Source organism: Ictalurus punctatus, chromosome 10 (assembly GCF_001660625.3).
Source record: "Ictalurus punctatus breed USDA103 chromosome 10, Coco_2.0, whole genome shotgun sequence".
Taxonomy (NCBI): Eukaryota; Metazoa; Chordata; class Actinopteri; order Siluriformes; family Ictaluridae; genus Ictalurus; species Ictalurus punctatus.
The window spans coordinates 8,300,001-8,320,859 of record NC_030425.2 but is presented as its reverse complement, the minus strand read 5'-3'; the positions used below and the strand labels follow the sequence as shown (position 1 = coordinate 8,320,859).

The following is a 20,859-nucleotide window of genomic DNA, read 5'->3' as shown; positions in this document are numbered from 1 at the left end:
CATACCATCAGTAAGTGAATTCAGGTCACTTTCACTGCAAAGAATTACGTTAGCAAGTATGATATCTTGAATATTGTCTAAATGATCTAGTATTTCCTATTATAGGATTACAATAAACCTAATATAAGACTATTACATATTATTATTATTATTATTATTATTATTATTATTATTAACAACAACAACAACATTATTATTATTATTATTATTATTGTTGTTGTTGATAATAATAATAATTATTATTATTATTATTATTATTATTATTATTATTATTATTTACTTTTCTAAACTTTAGATTAACTTATTCTGTTGGCAGATAATGTTGTTCTTTTCAGAAAGAAATCCTTAAAAATAGCAAAAACAACAACAAAAAAATTGGTGTATTTTAATCTTATAATATGAAATACTATATTATTGTACCATACTACAGTAGTGCTTGAAAGTATGCAAACCCTTTACAATTTTCTGTATATCTGCATAAATATGGCCTAAAACATCATCAGATTTTCACAAGTCCTAAAAGTAGATAAGGGGGGAAAAAGAAAGAAATTTAAAAAATGGAAAAAAAAAAATTATATATATATATATATATACTTGGTCATTTATTTATTGAGGAAAGTGATCCAATATGACGTATCTGTGAGAGGCAAAAGTATGTGAGCCTTTGTTTTTAATATCTGGTGTGACCCCCTTGTGCAGCAATAACTGCAACTAAATATTTCTGGTAAGTGTTGATCAGTCCTCACATCGGCTTTGAGGAGTTTTAGCCCATTCCTTTTTAGCCCAATCTGACACTACTCGGTTATTATCTAACAAAGAATTGCCGAAGAATTTTGTTTAGGAGTCGGATTGACGGATTAACATTTCAAATTATATAACTCTAGAAGATCCTTATGGCTTGGTGCTTTGTCAGTGGATAAATGATCCTAAGCAGTGACCTACCCTGCGTTGGACGGGCATATACAATGGTGCTTGACAATTTTTAAAACCCTTTATTTGTATAGCTATATAACTAAAACATGATCAGATGGCTTAAAAGTAGACAAAGAGAACCCAATTAATCAAATGAGAAAAACATATTATACTTGGTCATTTAATTATTGAGGAAAATTATCCAATATTACATATCTGTGAGTGGCAAAAGTATGTGAACCTTTGCTTTCAGTATCTGGTGTGACCCTCTCGTGCAGAAATAACTGCAACTAAACATTTCCAATAACTGTTGATCAGTGCTGCACATCAGCTTGGAGGAATTTCAGCCCGTTCCTCAGTACAGAACAGCTTCAACTCTGTGATGTTGGTGGGTTTCCTCACATGAACTGCTTGCTTCAGGTCCTTCCACGACATTTCTATTGGATTAAGGTCAGGACTTTGACTTGGCCATTCCAAAACATTAACTTAATTCTTCTTTAACCATTCTTTGGTCGAATGACACGTGTGTTTAGGGTCATTGTCTTGGTGCATGACCCACTTTCTCTTCATCTCTCAGTTCACAGACAGATGTCCTGACATTTTCCTTGAAAAGTCGATGGTATAATTCAGAATTCATTGTCCCATTAATGATGGCACATCATCCTGGCCCAGATGCAGCAAAACAGGCCCAAACCATGATACTACCACCACCATCTTTCACAGATTGGATAAGGTTCTTATGCTGGAATGTAGTGTTTTCCTTTCTTCAAACATAACGCTTCTTATTTACACTAAAACTTTCTATTTTGGTCTCATCGTTCCAAAAAACATTCTTCTAATAGCCTTCTGGCTTGTCCATGTGATATTTAGCAAACTGCAGAAGGCCTGCAGTGTTGTTTTTGGAGAGCAGTGGCTTTCTCCTTGCAACCCTGCCATGCACACCATTGTTGTTCAATGTTCTCTTGATGGTGGACTCATGAACATTAACTTTAGCCAGTGTGAGAGAGGCCTTTAGTTGCTTAGAAGATAGTCTGGGTTCCTTTGTGACCTCGTGGAGAGGACTGTTATACGTCTTGCTCTTGGAGTGAGCATTGTTGGTCGACCACTCTGGGGAGGGTAACAGTGGTCTTAAATTTCCCCCATTTGTACACAATCTTTTTGACTGTGGATTGGTGGAGTCCAAACTCTTTAGAGATGGTTTTGTAACCTTTTTCCAGCCTGATGAGTATCAACAACTCCATTACTATTGTACCTACAATTACCATGTTTCCCTCATTTGGCAAACATTCGTGCTTGATTCTTCCTGTCCTTATTTCCTTGCACCCTTATCTCAGTTCCTCAGAAGGAGGAGCATGGAGTGGAAACAAGGAAAGAAATCAAGGAGGCATAATTAAAGTAATGCGAAGCATCCTCAAAGTCTTTATCACATCCTTGGGAAGTCTTGCCAACAGTCTGTGTAAGTTCTGAGCCCTGTTATTTTGCCTGATATTTTCATGTACCTGTCATTTTGCCTTTGTGACATTTTTGATTATAGTGATTTGGACTGCCCCTGTACCTTGGTTGTTTAGTCTTCTGTGCTTTGACTCCTAACTGTTTTTGGATAACAATCTCTGTGTAACATTTATAAGCTTTTTCAACCTGGATACTGTAAATAATTAAGTACATGAATCCACATCTTACACCTGAATCTGAAACTGTAACTCCATTGGAATGACTTGTTTTGAGATCTGTTTTCACTGCCCAAGGCTTGCTCACACAACTTCAGCAAATCTGCAATGGTGAAATTGATCCAGTTTTGCTCACAGGCTACTACTTCTTGATAACAACAGATAGTATAACTCTGGCACAATATATTTCCTGTAAAAGTGAGAGTTTATTAAAAATAGTGAGCCTTATTATTCACTGGTTCACCCAGGACATTGAACGAGCTTGTTCATGGCTGTTTATCAGAATGAAATTTCCCTTGTGGTCCCTTACCAACAGTTTAAGTCAACGTTTCATAATTCTATTTTTTTTTTTTTTTTTTTTTTTTTAACCATTCCACTTTGGGAAATGCAGCAGGGGAGCAGCTGTTGGGTCTTAGCTAGAGAAACAAATTCATGGCTGAAAATGCTCTTACTTTCCACAAACCAAAGAGCAGAGCCGAACACCTCTTACATACATATACTTGATCTTTCTCACACATGAGACTGCAGATAACACCTTGTTTGAAGAAAACAAAGTCTGCAGTTCTACTTTGTCTTTATGTTTCTCAAAGGAAATGTATTTTCCAGTGCTGATAGATTTCAGTACAGCGAGAAACTTGAATGATCATCCCCTGGGTACCCTGTGCAACCTCACTAAGCATCCAGGCAGTAGATGGCAGCCCCCTGGTCACTGGTGCAAGGGAACGATTTTCCACTCATCATGCACACAGGTTTGCTCCATGATGAATGTCTCACGTCTCAGGATTCAAGACACCAATGGTCACAGTACCATTCAGTAAAGGAGCTTCAAAGATTTCTTGGATTTGCACATTTTTACGGAATATTTATCGAAGGTTTTAGTTCAGAGACAATCGCACTCACATCCCTACAAAACAGGAAAGTGAAGACATATAGATGGATAGACCGTGCTTTCAAGACCTTAGAAGCATTTTACCCTCCAGCAACAGCTATACTCACCCATTTGTAGTGGAGTTTGATGCATCAGAGAATTTGGTCCCCATGAACCACATCCCATCAATGCCATATTATCAGACTTACATGTGCTTTTGTTTGTTTTTTTTTATTTTTAATAAATTTGCAAAGATTTCAAACAAACTTCTTTGACGTTGTCATTATGGGGTATTGTTTGTAGAATTTTGAGGGAAATAATGAATTTAATCCATTTTGGAATAAGGCTGTAACATAACAAAATGTGGAAAAGTGAAGCGCTGTGAATACTTTCCGGATGCACTGTATTTCAAGCTTACAGAAGATGTGAACGCTCACCATTGTGACCTGTAGGATAGAACCATGACCCACTGTAAGTACATGTAGTTGCAATCAAAATTATTCAACCCCCATTGCAAATCTGGTTTATTGTTAAAATGTGCAGACTTTCAGCTGTTTGCAATGAACAAATCAAACAAAAGCGACTGAAATAGTTCAACACAACGAATGCTTCACGTGGTTTCCCCAAATTCAACTGAAAATGCAACTTCTAATGATTTTCTCCAGTTTCAAAAGGTTTCAAATTATTCAACACCTTCATGGCGAGCATCTTTAGTACTCAGTAGAGCACCTTTTTGCTGTTATGACCTGCTGCATACGAGATGCCGAGCTTCTGGCTGCGTTCCTGAGGAATCTTAGCCCGTTCCTGAGTTTTTCTTTTTCTCAGTCCGTGTGAAGTTCGAGAACAAATTTATCCGTCTGCTTGGCAAGTCTGAGTTCGTTTGTAATTGGACTACTACTACAGGGTACATCGAGTACCCCGACTCTGCACTGAATCTCTGTCCTCTGGCATGTGACACAGAGTTTCTCGATGCTATCTTGAATTGTTTTCCTACCTCAAGGTTCATATTGCACTACATTTTAATATATTATTACATTAAATGATGTAAAAGTTAAAGAAGGTGGAAATGCATTCTGTTTTATTATCTTTGCTTCATTATTATTTGTTGTAAATGTAACCGTTTGGTTTTAAACATTTAATTGGGCCATCAACTGATGCAATGGTTGCCTCTGTAGTTTCCTACCAGTCTCAGTTGTGCCAATGAATATAAATCTAACGTAATTTTCTTTACATTTTACAATGAAATTTTGAAAAGATGGGTGGCTTGTGTCATGAAGCTGTCCAAGGAGTACAATTCGTGTACTCCTATAGCTGGTGTGTGTAGTATACTTGGAATAACCACTAATTACATACTCAAGGGTATTTGAAACGTATTACCTAAACCCTGGTTACATTTAGAATACTTTCTTGGGTTATAATAATATAATATAATTGTTGGTCAATAGCTATCATGCAAATGGCTGATAAAATACCCATGCACTTTATTTGTTAAGGGAATGAAAAGATTGATATCTGCTGTCAGAGATGCAGTACTATGAATGTCTAGTTCCAAAACTCACTATTAAAGACTCCTGCTCATATGTGATATGAAATAAGTTCACTGGACATGGTGGAACAAAGCTTTTCCAACTACATCCCAGAACATCTACATATTATACGTGCAATGAAACTAAAAGCATAGAAGTTCTAGAGCTACAAGCCTGGTTTATAAGTGCAGTTTAGTCCCAGCTGTTTATTTCAGATCACATGTGTCATGTGAAAATTGTGGTCATGTCACTCTGTGAAAGGGCATTTCATTCATCCATTCGTTATCGATAATGCTTTATCTTGGTCAGGGTTGCAGTGGATACAGAGCCTCTCGTGGGACACCGACTTTAAAATGGGAATACATTCTGGATGACACACCAGTCCATTGCATGGAAACTTACACAGACATTTAAACACTCATTCACTCCTATGGACCATTTAGAACAGCCAGTCCGCCTTACTGGCATGTTTTTGAGGTGGCAAGAACCCTGGAGGAAACCCACAGGGAGAACTCGCAAAACTCCGTGTCACCCAACGCAGCAAAGATCTGAGCATAGTCCTAAGATTTTAAAGGTAGTTAATGTTGTGAGATTGTAGTAAATGCTTTGTCATTCAGTTATGTGTTATATCTTTAGTTTTGGACTCAGTAATACCTCAGCACTGAATTTCCTGAAATTGTCTTTTCAGGGGCCATACTTGCCAATTTGTTGCCTTAATTTTATACATTGAAAAACTGTTTTTAAACAGTACTATTTGTTATATATCTGGCCTTGTATTAGTTAGTGCCAGTGCAGACTGAAGGTCAGTTGCGTCTCCTTGGGAAAGTGGGGGTGACTGTGGATTAGCCTGGGCTCTTTGCCTGATTGAATAATTAGAGGGCTATCAAGGAGCAAAAAAGTGGAGAGCAGTCAGCAGCTGTCTACCAAGTCAGTCTACACCAAGAACCCACAGTGATGAGCAGTTTCCAATGGCTCTGTACTACATTCTGGCTTTCTTCATCCTCCTGGTAAGTGTTGTCTCTGAACCTTTCTTGTTTTCTGAATGGGAGTTATTTTAACACATAAACTATTTTAGATCATATCAGAGGATGTATTTTTAAGATATGTTCTTGCCTACAAACAGCGATTGCTTTTCCGAGTTACCGAGCAAAGTACAGTACAGCATATATGATTAAATTGCTTTTGCTTTTGTTCCTGTGTCAGGAACACTTGTGGTGTGCATGAAGGGTACCTTAGTGAATGCGTCTTTGTGTCCCGTATGCTGTCAGTGACAGAACCATAAGGTTTTTCATGCAAAGAGTCAGTATTGATGGACAGTTGATGCGTATTTTCTGTTATTTCCTAGCTGTGATATGGTTTGTAAGTTTGATGTTGTGAAAATATAAATATATGCTTTATGTGGTAGTGCAGATTAACAAAAAAAAGAAAAGAAAAGAACAATAAACAGTTAACTGGCCAGCAGAAAGTGTCTAAGCATGAGCCCACGCTCTCTTTTGATTACTCTCTGACGAAAGTAGATTCTTTACGTAACAGGAGTTATGATTTCATTAGGTTTCTCTCCAGGTTATGGTAGTTGAATGTTGGCACGACTTGGATAATACTGAATATGACTGCTGGCCAATAACCGATCCAAATGATTACAACATGATCAGCTGTGGTGGTGAGTATAATCTTTTCAGACTTCAGTGTACTCATTTTGTATTAACTCTGGACTATTCTGAACTATCTAGGGGACTATTATTGTTTTGTTTCTCTGGATTTTAGCATTATTCTTTTACTTATTATTTACTCTCTCATCTCTTTGTGAGGTGTAATTTGTGATTTCTTTCGTGAGGTACATACTAAATGCTTCTGATGCACTGTTTACTTGCACACTGTAAATAAACTCTAGAATAAGGAGCAACACCTGAGTAGGACTTTTTATTTTTTTTTATCATTATTATTTAAAAATAAAAACATTTTAGACCTTCTATAAGTGAGCTATAATTATGCCAGATAGGAATACCTGAATGAATGCATACCCGCTTCATCCATGCAGAGCAAGCTGGCTGTAACTGCAGGAACATGGCTAACCTATTTTAGTGGAGAAAATATTCAGGTATCAGAGAAGATGATATCAGTATTATATGCAGTATAATATACTATATACAATATACTATCAGTATTGATCAAAAAAGAAAGAAGTAAAAACTTATTAAAATTGGATTGCCAGGCAGAAATGTGATGTTTAAAAAAAATCTAAACAGCCCTTAATATTAAAAAATAAAAATGTCATTATTTTCCACACAATTTCATTATTATTTAGTATTTTATTTTTGTCAGAAGTAACAATCATCAAAGTTTCTTATCTCAGTTTTACCTGTCGAGGTAAGAATGAATTTTGCTCCGTGTATCTCCTTTACAAATACATCAAGAATTTTCTTTATGACTTTCCATTATCAAAGAACCTTCCTGCCACATGTTCCTTAACCAAATAGATCGCAAACAGTCAAAAGCCAATAGACATGTTTCACATGGGCTAATATTACAACATTGTGCCCTTGTGTCTTCTTGGAGCCGATTTTGTATCTTAAATACATTTGATGTGTCATAAAGCTGGAAACATATCATGAAAATGAATAAGAAAAGACAGAAAATGTCATTAACTCTTGTCACAGGGTTAGAGATGGCCTGGGTGCAGCGTCCTCCAGAGAAAGTCACCGATGGGGAAGAGTTTAATGTATCCTATTCTGTCACTGCTTCAGATTCCTTTTATGAATATGCAGTCAAAAACAGGATCCTACACTTCAGGTGAGTAATCTTCTTCATCTGTCTATCCATCCCATATTAATCTACACTCACTGTCCACTTTAATAGGAACACCTGTACACCTGCTCATTTATGCAGTTATCCAATGGGTGTACATACCCATTCAGTCACCGATCCATCCCTGAAAACATACGCAATATAGCCGACAAATACTGCACAACTGTATCTCTAATGTAAGCTAATGCAAGCACAGTATTACATCTGATAGAAAAATGATAGACAAATGCTAGCACTAGCTATTCTTATAATGAATGAATAACAGATTATGTTAGCCAGTGCAATTCATATGCAACTACCACTCAGTTTTCTATGTCAGTAATTAACTAATGACACACTGAAATACTTATGCTTTGAGGGATTCTATAATTGTGGTAGCTTGTTGTTGGTATTCGATATTAAAGACATAGAAAACAGGCTGCTAGAGGTGCTGCAGAGGCTGTTTCGGCAGGGGCCATGATAAATCAGCCTTCGATAGAGAGCATACGTCTCTCAAAATCACAGAATAAATCACTTAATGACAGACATGTGTGGCTACCAATAGTAGTTATAATAACAATAATAAAGTTGGATTGACACTAAGAATTTGAAATCAAGGGATCAAGTATCAATGTATCCACTAGTTATATTTTTTAGGATCTATCTAGTCTCTATGAATTTGAAACACTTTTATTTTTAAAATGTTTAAGCACATCATATATATATTTTGTAATCTATTATTTTAAATATTTCACGTGTGTCAGTATAAGACTTAAATTGAAGAGGACATTGTTTTGTAAGCAGGAAATTTAACTTTTGTTTTTTCTTGTTAATGCTTATGCTTTACATAAGCATTCACCCAGCTTGAACTTCTGCACATTTTGTAATGTTACCACCTTAAATTGAAATGAACTTGACCGGGTATTTATCGTTTGATTTGCACAATATGTCTAACATTTGAATATGCAAAGTACGTGTGGTGTGGCAGAAATGTTAATAAACCAAAATAAAGACAGTGGTTGTCTGGTTGGTTGCTTGCTTAAGTATCATTGTTGTCATGTAGGAAGGTGATCCTCTGTCCCAGTCTCAAGCTTTTTACAGACTGGAATAGCTTTCTTTCTAGGATTGCCTTGTATTTAGCTCCATCCATCCTGTCCTCAACCCAGTTTACCGATAGATGGTCATGGAAAATTATACCACCACTACCATGCTTCACTGTGGGGATAGTGTTCTGGGGTAAAAAGCAGGGTTGAGTTTTCGCCTTTGTGCCAAAATCAAAAAGTGGTCTCCACAGACCAGGAGACCCTTTTCCACGTTTCCACATGTTCATTACTTTGTTACTGATATTTTTTGTGTATTAGTGCTGAAGTTAATAGTTTGATCGTGATAACTAATGCATTATATAATGTAAGTTAACGGACCATTAATATAAAGGATAACCTTTTTGCGGTTTTACAGGCTTAACTCCTGTGACTACTTTCTTTATAAGAGCCAGTGTCTCTGTTCACAATTTTTTTTTTTTTTTAAATGAAAAAAGAAATATGGGATCTCCCTCTCCAATTTCCTGTTTCCTGCACCTCCATTCAAATACTGTGTATAAAATACAAGACCTTCAGAATAACTCCAAACCATGCCCTTTTGAGCACTGCACCCCTCTTGATATATTGGCTTGGACGCTTGAATAAAAAAAAACACAATTCATAAAGTTCTCAAGAACATTTTATGAGCAAACATCTAAGCATGGGTCCCAGCCTAATGCCAGATATTTCTTGCATTTCTCTTACAGTAATGCTTCAGAGGCTAAAAGATTTTGCTACGAACATGAATGTCCCTCTAACTGGAACAACGCCAATGAGCACAACTGCTGCGTGTATCATGCCAATATTCACTCTTGTCCACTTGGGCTTATGGTACGTCAGTCGTCATGTGGTACTCTTAACCAGTGAACCCACTGTAAAATATAAACAGTTTACTGCTGAGAAAGGATCTTATAAGCAATGTGGCTCTTAAAACATATGTATGTGCTTCTTATAATCGATGTAAAGCAAGTCTAATTAATTAAGAAGTCACTTTTGAACTGACTATAAATACTCATATAATATCGTATAATAAATATGAGTATTATTGTGGAACAACTAACTCAACTAAGTTTTGACCTTTTTTCTGTCTTGATTTCTTTAACTTGATGTCTAATTGAAAATAGCTTAAGCTTGTAGTTATTCATTTACTTTGGTCAGATAGTTTGTTTACTGCCAAGCCTCCATTGTTGGGCGCTTGAGCAAGGCCCTTAACCCTCAACTGCTTAGTTGTCTAAATGAGATCATTGTAAGTCACTCTGGATAAGGGCATCTGCCAAATGCCGTAAATGTAAACGTAAATGACTAACCAGAAAACACGTTATAACAATATGCATGCATATCTGCACCAAGACTGTAGCGGGATTGGATTAGCTTTAATCATTTGAATACCCTATTATTAAAGACACCATAAATTGCTGTTTACTGTCACAGAGAGGCAGAGGGATTTGTGGTCCTTGGATCCCAGATGATGGCGAGATTGTCACTCATACTGTATCTAAAGCAGGCAAGATGAGTCAGCTTCTCTGGACCTCAAAGGTGATCAAAAAGTCTCTGTGCTCATTCATGTGACTATTATTTGCAAATATCATCAAAAAATGTCAATTATATTCATGTCGGTCCACTTGTGATAAAAAACAACATTGAGTTTTAATATTCAACAAGCATGCATGATAGTGCATCAGTTATGATTCTCATTGCACAGGTGGTGCTTGTGCACTTGGGAGTCACATCAGTCATTGCCCATGTCAAGGTAGGACAGATGCATGCTGCACTGGAATCCAAGGTGCTTGTCGTTAGTGCCCAAGGTTGGTAGTCTTTACATTAGGTCCTTTATAGTGTTGGGGGTAGTAAATTACAAAATGTGTTGCTTTTTTGCATTTTTTAAATATTACTTTTTACAACAGAAACAAATTGTATATCTGTAATACTGTGAATCTCTGTTGATCTCTTCGTCTATCTCTGTGGGTCAGTGTGTGGAGATGACATCTGTGAGTTAGAGGAGAGCTGCCTGACATGCCCTGCAGACTGTGGTGTCTGTCCTATGGCCACGTCCATCAAGATTGCCATTGGACTCCCGGTTGTCCTGATCTGTACTGGTTTCATCTTAACTGTAGTGGTGAGGAAGCTCGTATTACGCTACTGTCAACATACTGCTATTACATTAACTAAATAAATTACTAAAGCAATTTCCTTATTATAGAGTATTGTGATAAAAAAAAGAACATCTTAATGAATACCCATCTTTAACAGTAAAATGCTTCAATTAAAATTTCTTTTTTTCTAAAGAAATTCTGTGTTTTAATCCTTACTCTATAACTTCTCCATAGTGGCTGCAATATCAAAAGCAGAAGATGTTTTGGGATGAGAGTTGGATAATCAATTACAATAATATAATGTTTGGTAAGATCTTCCAGGACCATAATATATTAGTAAAGTTCACCAGGTACTTTTACTGTGCAGTCAAATCAACACATCAACAATAAACAGAGATATTATGGTCTGTCTGTTAACCCTCTACTGCATGAATTATTACATTTACATCAAAAAAAAAAAAGTTTTCATGGATTTTTATTGCTTGAATTAGTTGGTAAACTGTTGCCGTATGGAAACAATGTGCAATGGTGGAAAGTTAGAGTCACCATATCATATCGTCAGAAATAACACTAAATGTATGAGATTCCAATTACTGCATTTTACAGACTATGAGTTTTTTCTTTACCACACCACATAGTAAGCATGTAAAAGTGTTTAAATGTTTTCCTTTAAGTAGCTTTGCTTAAATATTGAACAATTAATCAAATAAATTATTAAATAAATTTTAAGAGCCCTCGAATGATCACTTTCAACATGCCATGTGATTGCAGAAAAGGAAGTGCACTTCCTGGTCATGTGACATGGCATGCTTTTGTTATGTCCAAGTTAAAGCCGCCTTTTTCCAATTGGTCGTTTTGCATCATTGCCTATGAAAAAAAATGGCGGTAAATTAATTGTTGCCATATGGCAACAGCATGTAGGAAAGGGTTAATTAGTGGATGGATATACATTATAATTGAAAAGGTATGGTAGGAAATGTGTGTTTATTAGACTGGTTTGGCTGCACAATAAAGGTTTCTAAAGATGGTGACAGCTTTGTTGTGCTCACAGGCAAAGCATGCTACATGGACTTCTGTAGCACAATGAGTTTACAACCAGTGAAGAGCAACTCCAGCATCAGCCGTGCCACGGATGTCACAGTGTGCACAGTGGTGAACACCAGCTTCCAGCCAGGTTTCATTCAGCCAGGCGTCTAGTGAGTAGGAGCAAATTATTGCATTTTCATGTGTTCTCACGCATGCACGGTGGAATCCAATCTGCTTGTCTTTCTCGTTAGTGATGGAAGGACAGTGGCTGTGAAACACATCCAGAAGAAGCACTTCACTCTCTCCAAAACAATCCGGAAAGAAGTGAAAGAAGTAAGGTCAGTGGTTCTTAATGCTTACCACTTTATGATTTTCCAAGTAGGCCCGTGCGGCAGTGAATGAGTTAGGACGTGCACGAGGCATATAATTATAACTCATTATACATATGTAACAAAATATGTTGTGATATGTAAGTTTGGTATTAATATATCTTTCATATCACATTTCGTTCATAGCTCCATTGATTCATACAAGTCTATGTTCACAAAATGGTTGTTCTCAATTAGGGAACTAGATCATCCAAATCTGGCTAAGTTTATCGGAGGCTCCATTGAAGTCCCATACATTTGCATCATTACAGAATATTGTCCTAAAGGAAGCCTGGCTGACGTTCTTTTGAATGAAGATATTCCTATCAATTGGGGCTTTCGGTAAATCCTTCATTGTTTATTTCCACTCAAATATTCTACTAATAGCAGTAAAATGTTGTACAAAACAAGTTTCTGTTTTCCGTCAGCTTATCATTTGCCACTGATATCGCCCGTGGGATGGCTTATCTCCACCAACACAAAATGTTCCATGAGCGACTTTATTCCCGCAACTGCGTCGTTGATGATCGCTGGGTCTGCAAAATATCAGGTTTTAAAAAAAGCCATCTGTAAAAAAAATAATAAAACAAAAAACACTTTCCTTTTCTGTGGTGTTGATGTTTTAGAAGAAATGAGTCTCACAAGTGCTGATAAATACCAAATTCCTCCATGATTACACAGACTACGGTTTGAAGGCCTATAGAAAAGAGGACTCAGAAGTACTAAGCAGCACTTTCCACTGTGGAAACCTCTGCCGCATTTACTCTGCACCTGAAGTTTTGTTGGGTAACACTAACATCATCCCTGCTGCAGCTGATGTGTACAGGTGAGAATTATGTTGGGTAAATTGCATGCAGACTCAGAACTGTGACAACATTCCCTTCACTGATTACATTTGGCATAACAAGATTGATCAGTTTTACATCAATCAATAAACGGTACTATATATGTGTTACTGATATACGCTGCAGCCTGTAAGCAGTTGAGTAGTGACACAACCTTTGTTTTGTTTAAAATTCACTTTGTTCATGGGTTACACGGGTAAGTACAGACTGTCCGAATGTATTATGGATTTGCATCAATATTAGGGTAGCTATAGGAATGATAGGCTGGGAGTTATGAAAACAAGGGTCATGGCACAATTCACAACCGGGAAAATAAAATTGGGTAGCACAGTGGTAGTGTCACCTAAGCTCGGATTATTGTCTGTGTAGTGTTTGTCATGTTTTCCTCATGTCTGCATTGGTTTCCTTCAGGTTCTCCAGTTTTCTCCCACCTCCCAAAAAGTAGACTGGGTACTCTAAACTGCCCCTGTGTGTGTTTGTGTGTGTGTGTTCTGTGTTCCTGAGATTGTGCTCTGGAGTCACTTGACCCTGACCAGGATAAAGTAGTTACTGAAATTTAAATGAATCACATATCATCATGCTTTGTATTTGGATGAAAGTAGTGACTCCCTAAATAACCAAGGGACTCTGGGTAGCTTGCACTAGTTTGTCATGAACAACACCAGTCCAAAACATTCCACTTTTTGAGCTTGAAAAACTCAGTTGTGGATATGATTCTATATTTACAGTCCTTTATTTAAAACATATCAGATGCTTCTGTTCATTTCTAAATACATTTTGCTTCAGCTCTTAGCAGTCACAACATCTATACTTTCAAAAGCAGTCAGTTCACTCTACAGCCATATACCATATACTACATATAATATGAAAAATAAGAAATATTGGGTCACTATATGAGAGTCAATATTGGGTCAGTGGTGGCTTGGCGCTTAAGGCTCTGGATTACTGATCGGAAGGTCGGGGGTTCAATCCCCAGCACTGCCTGGCTCTGGGTTACTGATCGGAATGGCGGGGGTTCAAACCCCAGCACTGCCTGGCTCTGGATTACTGATCGGAATGGCGGGGGTTCAAGCCCCAGCACTGTCTGGCTCTGGATTACTGATCGGAAGGTCGGGGGTTCAATCCCCAGCACTGCCTGGCTCTGGATTACTGATCGGAAGGTCGGGGGGTCAACCCCAGCACTGCCTGGCTCTGTATTACTGATCGGAAGGTCGGGGGGTCAACCCCAGCACTGCCTGTCTCTGGATTACTGATTGGAAGGTCGGGGTTCAATCCCCAGCACTGCCTGGTTCTGGATTACTGATCAGAAGGGCAGGGGTTCAAGCCCCAGCACTGCCAAGCTGCCACTGATGTGCCCTTGAGTAAGGCCCTTAACCCTCTCTTCTCCAGGGGCGCCGTATCATGGCTGACCCTGCACTCTGACCCCAACTTCCTAACATGCTGGGATATGCGAAGAAAAGAATTTCACTGTGCTGCGATCAATAAAGACTCATTATTAGTCAGTTATTTTATTTTTTTTGAAAAAAAAAAAAAATTATATATATATATATATATATATATATATATATATATATAAAATATTTACCAGATTTTATGTGTAATGTATTTAATAATAATAAGCATATGGAAAAGAATGGATTTAAAAAGGGTGCCATGACACTTTTGGCTCATTTTTGTTGCAAATTTACTTTAGCAGGTGAATTTCCATACCATAGCTCATCCCAGGAAACTCACTCTTGGGTTTTACAGTATGTTATCACTGTTATCACTAAAACACACAACTAAAGACACACAGCATCCTGTATATATACATCCTGGAGTCTAATAAAACGAAAAGGCTAAAATGCTGTTAATGGTGTGAAATCAATATTTTCTTCTCTTATCTTTAGCTATTCCATTATTTTGGTGGAGATAGCCACACGCAGTGACCTTATCTCAGTAAGTATTGAGATGTAGAGGAATCAGTATTAGATAAGTATTAAGCTATGGATGGTAACTATGTTTGTTTTTTCCCCATGACATTGCAGCAGGCACAAACTGAACCTGTGAAGCTTGATATCATGTGGCGTCCACCTCTTCCTGACCTGAAAGCAGAGAAATCAGACAGTGATTGTCCTAATCAATTAGAGTACTGTGAGGTTTGTTCCTGATTATTCGGTTAGTGCGAGATCAAACAGAACGACTGTGATGGCATGAAGAAAATGTTGACCCGGTCACCAGGGGTGTTTATTCATAAATTGTGCATTTAAACACATTTTCTATGTAAAGAATTTTCTTCATGCTTTCTGTGATATTGTGAAAAGATCTCACTTAACCCTTTGTCATAATTATAGTTGATTAAGAAGTGCTGGTCCCACAATGTCACCTCAAGGCCAACATTTGAGCAGGTGAAAAAGATGCTGGATAAAATGAACCCACACAAAGTCAGTCCCGTTGATATGATGATGAACCTGGTAAGAGTCTGTAATAGAACACAATTAGCAACATCTTATTGAATATTGTCCAATATTGAAAAGAATTAATCAACCCTCACACAACCTATAACAAAAGCATGTTGTTTGTGTTGATCTGCAACTGCAATGTAAATAAGTTTTTTTTATTGTGTTTCTAGATGGAAAAATACAGTAAGCACTTGGAGGCTATAGTTGCTGAGAGGACCCAAGATCTTCTCCAGGAGAAACAGAAGACCGACCGCCTCCTTTATAGTACATCCAGAGTGCTTTCTCATTAGTCCTCCTTCACATATGAAATTAACACTTGGCATGAAGCTCCTAAAATGACTGGTCCGATGTCTAACCAAATGTTGTTCTACAGTCGCCCTCTAGTGGAAAGATTAAAGCTTCAATTGTTACTGCACGTGAAACAATGGGTGTTGATTATTGTTAGTCAGGGGGACCGTTGTAGGAAATTGCTTAAAGCTCAGACAGCAACACAGTTAAATTAATAAAATATATTCCTCCGGTCTTCTGCATCTTCTGCATAAGAAGATTCATTTTGAATTGTGACCCCTGTGTGGTTTTATGTGATAGGTATGCTACCTAAACCGGTGGCTGATGATCTTAGACAAGGCCGCACAGCAGAGGCACAAAGCTACACTAGTGCTACTGTGTATTTCAGGCAAGTGTCATAATTATGAGCAATCAGCTTGTCCTCTTAAATGAACGTTCTTGCACAAGTTTCTCACATAAGTACTTATCTATGCTTTTATTTCTTTTTTTGGGCAGTGACATAGTGGGTTTTACCCAGCTCTCCGGCTCCAGCACCCCCCACCAGGTAGTGGATTTCCTGAATAAACTTTACACCACTTTTGACGACATCATTGACAACTATGATGTGTACAAAGTGGAAACTATTGGAGATGCTTGTGAGTCAACAAGAATCTTTTTGCTGTTTGCATCTCTACCCATATGAGATGATTTCATGTATTCATATTAATGTTGATAAGATTATATTACATCCTAACTAACCCTTTACATTTATTTATTTATTTATTTTAAAAAACCTTTTAGATATGGTAGTATCTGGTGTACCAAATGAGAATGGCATCAATCATGCAGGTGAAATTGCCAGCATGGCCTTGGATTTGATCAGCGTTTGCAATGCGTTTAAAATCCCACACAAGCCTACCACTCAGTTGAAGATACGAGCTGGCATACACTCAGGTCAGCATGTTTTTACACTAATAATAACTCCACAATGGATGATTATAAAAACCTCATAGTGGCTTGCTGAACCACTGTGACTCACTGTTTTACAACTAGAGTACATACAAACTGCACTTTTGTGACATATCCTTATAAACAGCTACAGGCTTTAATATACTCTGTGCCACACCCTTATTGTCACTTGACTGAGCTAGGTCCGGTTTCCTTTAGAAGAGTAAATTTGCATTCACAAACATTATATGCTTTAAATTACCAAGTTGACTTTGGCTTCATCAACCCTTCTTTTGTTATTAAAATGGTTTCTGTTTTGCAGTCTGTTCCTTCAAGGAAGTCAAACTGGTCTTGGAAAATTACTTCTCCTTTGCAAGTCAGAGAAAATAATTGCCGTCAAGCAATTGCCTAATCAGCCAATCATGTGTCAGAAGGACAATGCATAAAATCATGCCGAAAGAGGTCAACAACTTCAGTTAATATTGACATCAGACATCAGAATGGGGAAAAGGCTGTTGGTGCTGGTTTGAGTATTTATAAAACTGCTAATCCTGGCATTTTGGCACACAATAATGCCTAGACACTGTTGATGAGCCTGTGCCCACTCTAGCCTCAGATACCCATTCTTAGTAGACCGTTATAGTACCTGATGTGGTCTTCTGCTGTTATAGCCCATCGGCCCTAAGCTTCGACGTGATCTCTATTATGAGTTACTTTTCTGCTCACCACAGTTGTAAAGAGTGGTTAGCCTTCCTGTCAGTTCAATCCAGTCTGGCCATTCTCCTCTGACCTCTCTCATCAACAAGGTGTTTCTTCGATCAGAACTGCCTGTCGCTGGATGTTTTTCACACCATTCTGTGTAAACTCTAGAGACTGTGAAAATCCCAGGAAATGAGCAGTTTCTGAACTACTCAAACCAGCCCAGTTTGATGTGAACATTAGCTGACGCTCTTGACCTGTATCTGCATAGTTTTATGCACTGACTGATTGGATGATTGCATGAATGACAGATGCACAGGTGTTATTATTAAAGTGGCTGATGAGTGTCTGTACTGCAGTCTTTTTTGTCTGGCTTTTACAGGGCCTGTCGTGGCTGGAGTGGTTGGCACCAAAATGCCACGCTACTGTTTATTTGGAGACACTGTGAACACAGCATCCCGCATGGAGTCCACCAGTGAAGGTAATTGAAACCAGGGTCAGTGTTCAACATACATGACAGCCACGGTGTGTTTTTAATGACTATTAGGCACTCTTAATGTGGACAACAAACGTTTCAATACTTCTTCAGTGTCATTCTCGTACATCTTGCAGCTTTAAAGATTCAGTGTAGTGAATCTACAACTGATCTGCTGCATACTATAGGAGGATATGTGCTGGTCTGCCGTGGCACCGTGCATGTGAAGGTAATGTAAATGTAACAGCTTTCACTGATTTTCTGGGATTGATAGGAGGGATATTTGAGAACAATTTCTATAGTGTTTAGGTTTTTGTTTATTTATTTATTTATTTATTTATTTTTTGGTGTGTGATATTTGACAGAGAAAATTAATTAGCATAAAATTGATGCACTTGTTTAGCTCTTGTTTGCTCTTGTCATCAACAAAACAAATGCAAAATAAAATCACGGAGGTCTAATAAAAACGATCTACAAAGTTAGTTGTAACTGATTTGCATGAATTACACGCAAATAATTTTTTTTAAATGGCCCCAATGTAGCTGGTAATTTCCAACATCTGATTGGGAAAAAAAAACAACCAAAAAAACAAAAAAACACCCCCTCAACTGGAAATTCCTACTCAGGAACTGAGGATGGTCAGTTATCAGTTTACAGCATCAGCAGTAAACAACATGGTACTTCTTACCTTTAAACTAGTTATGCTGTATATACAAGTATTTACTTTAGATCAGTCAACATACAAACATATCTGCTTGTTCAGTTTATAACACTCACTATACACTGACTATACCCCTCCCCCCACTTTGTAGCTTGAATCCACAGAGGTTGAAATGACATAATTAAAAGCTCTGAATTCCCACTTCGGAGTTAAATGCAGCAAAAGATCTGAAAGATCTGAAAGCCCTAACTCAGCTGAGCAATTAGATCCTTACTTCATCTGGCTTCTACAACTACATTTATTATTCCCCAAGCAGTACACCAACGTTCTTCTAAACGCTGTGGTATCAGTGGAGATTTACTGTTTACCTGTTCTTCTTTGTTTTACAGGGCAAAGGAGAGATGACAACGTGGTGGCTGGAAACAAAAAGGAGCCCCACAGATCTGCTTCACGATGAAGAACCACAGAAAGGGCCTGTCCCAGTTAGCAACTAACCACAAACTCCACACAAGTCATGTTCATTGTCATGTTCTGTATGAGTATGATGATTGTGTAAGTTATTGTAGGTATATACTCTAATCTGCAGGCTTGTGATTTATTATTACATATGTGAGATGATGTTAGTGTATTGGAAGTAACAAAGTCATTGTAACACTCTTGGATTTGGCCACCTCTCTGGTAGAAATATTGCTTGAAGAATGACATGTGTAAGGTCAGGGTGGCCATGTGCTAACAGAGTGGGACTAGAACAAAGAATAACTTCACAACTAGGTAGTGTTCACTACAAATTGCATAACAAATGTATATTGTTTAGCGATCAGTTTGTAACTAGCTAATAACCGAACTAGAATATCCTATAGCAAGAAAAATGTTGCTAAAGCTCCACCAATGTACCTTTCATTTCCCTACTATTTTTTTTTTTTTTTAGCTTGAACGCCATTTACGCCATAGCATATATCGGTGGTTGGCATTTGTTACATTATCACAATACTGTATGAACCAAACCTTTGATAATGATATGTGATTAACGCTGACAAATCTGACAGCCCTGACTTTAACGCTTTCCAGAGTGTCTTTCAGCAGCGTTGTTTTGTTACAATGATATTTCATAATATCAGGCAATTTATATATGTATGTATGTATGTGTGTGTATGTGTCTATATATATATATATATATATATATATATATATATATATATATATATATATATATATATATATATATATATATATATATATATACACACACACACACACATTATTACTACACATTATCTACATCTACATCACATTATCTATCTATCTGTGTGTGTGTGTGTGTATATATATATATACATACATACACATACTAAATTATCAAGTCAGTCAAAAAAACATTTTAGACTCATCAGAAACAGTTTTCTAGCACAAAATTAAATGTTACAGTAAATGTCAATAAAGAAAGCAGCATATTACATAAGAGACAATTTTCAGACAAAAAACATAATGAAGGCTGCTGGATTTTGCTGCAAAAATAAAAAGCAAGTGTGACAGTCAAAGTCTCCAGAAGAACCATAGCTGGTTCTGCAAGATGCTCAATAAAACTTACAGCTCATCTCCTTATAAAACTGCACAGTGTACCACAGACTACTATTTTTATTTTTTGGTTACACCAAATATTGACTTTGTTTCATTTACTACTGTTTACTGCTCTTTACAGTATTTAATTTTATTATTTTTTTTAAATGTAGAAACATTTATTTTCCTTATTTTGAGGCACCTTTGCTCTACAGCATTTCTTGGCATGTGCCTAAAACACAGTACTGTATATATTTGAAGTTATATATTCCAGCTTTTGGTCTTCTAAAATGAGATTAATTTCTTAGTGTCGTAGTGAATTTAGAAACAATTTTCCAGTTTCCAATGGTTGGCTAACATATTTTGTAAATATATGTGGTTGTTTACAATTTACTTGATGGTTACCTGTGATGTTAAGTATTGTACTATTCACAAATTTAAATGACTAATTATTATTGCATGCTGTTGTATTTACATTAATAAAATGTTCTGATCTAATCTATAGACTATGCTACAATGTTTCACATATGTTTTTATTATTATTATTGTTACTACTACTACTACTACTACTAATAGTAATAATAATAATAATAATAATAACAGCAAAACAAGATGCAATATTCTGTGCCCAAGCATTATTTCA

The 20,859-nt window shown here is 37.1% G+C and overlaps 1 protein-coding gene across 1 annotated transcript; it reads left to right on the top strand.

Annotated features, from left to right (window-relative positions):
* Positions 1-278: 278 nt before the first annotated feature.
* LOC108271041 (atrial natriuretic peptide receptor 2) lies at positions 279-19,576 on the top strand. Its single transcript, XM_053683425.1, has 22 exons — positions 279-6,633; positions 7,631-7,763; positions 9,544-9,667; positions 10,268-10,372; positions 10,539-10,641; positions 10,807-10,952; positions 11,164-11,236; positions 11,981-12,125; positions 12,207-12,293; positions 12,522-12,665; positions 12,752-12,873; positions 13,005-13,149; positions 15,058-15,106; positions 15,196-15,306; positions 15,502-15,621; positions 15,780-15,873; positions 16,198-16,285; positions 16,393-16,532; positions 16,678-16,830; positions 17,906-18,004; positions 18,136-18,227; positions 19,049-19,576. Exons 1-22 carry the CDS (start codon positions 6,540-6,542, stop codon positions 19,151-19,153), a joined length of 2,472 nt encoding a protein of 823 aa, XP_053539400.1. The 5' UTR covers positions 279-6,539; the 3' UTR covers positions 19,154-19,576.
* Positions 19,577-20,859: the final 1,283 nt, after the last annotated feature.

Excerpts from the sequence above, each read along its gene's own strand:
- LOC108271041 (XM_053683425.1), top strand. The coding sequence starts at position 6,540 with ATGGTAGTTGAATGTTGGCACGACTTGGATAATACTGAATATGACTGC. Across the intron at positions 9,668-10,267 it reads CTTGTCCACTTGGGCTTATG|AGAGGCAGAGGGATTTGTGG; the intron begins GTACGTCAGTCG and ends TTACTGTCACAG. Across the intron at positions 16,533-16,677 it reads GGAAACTATTGGAGATGCTT|ATATGGTAGTATCTGGTGTA; the intron begins GTGAGTCAACAA and ends AAAACCTTTTAG.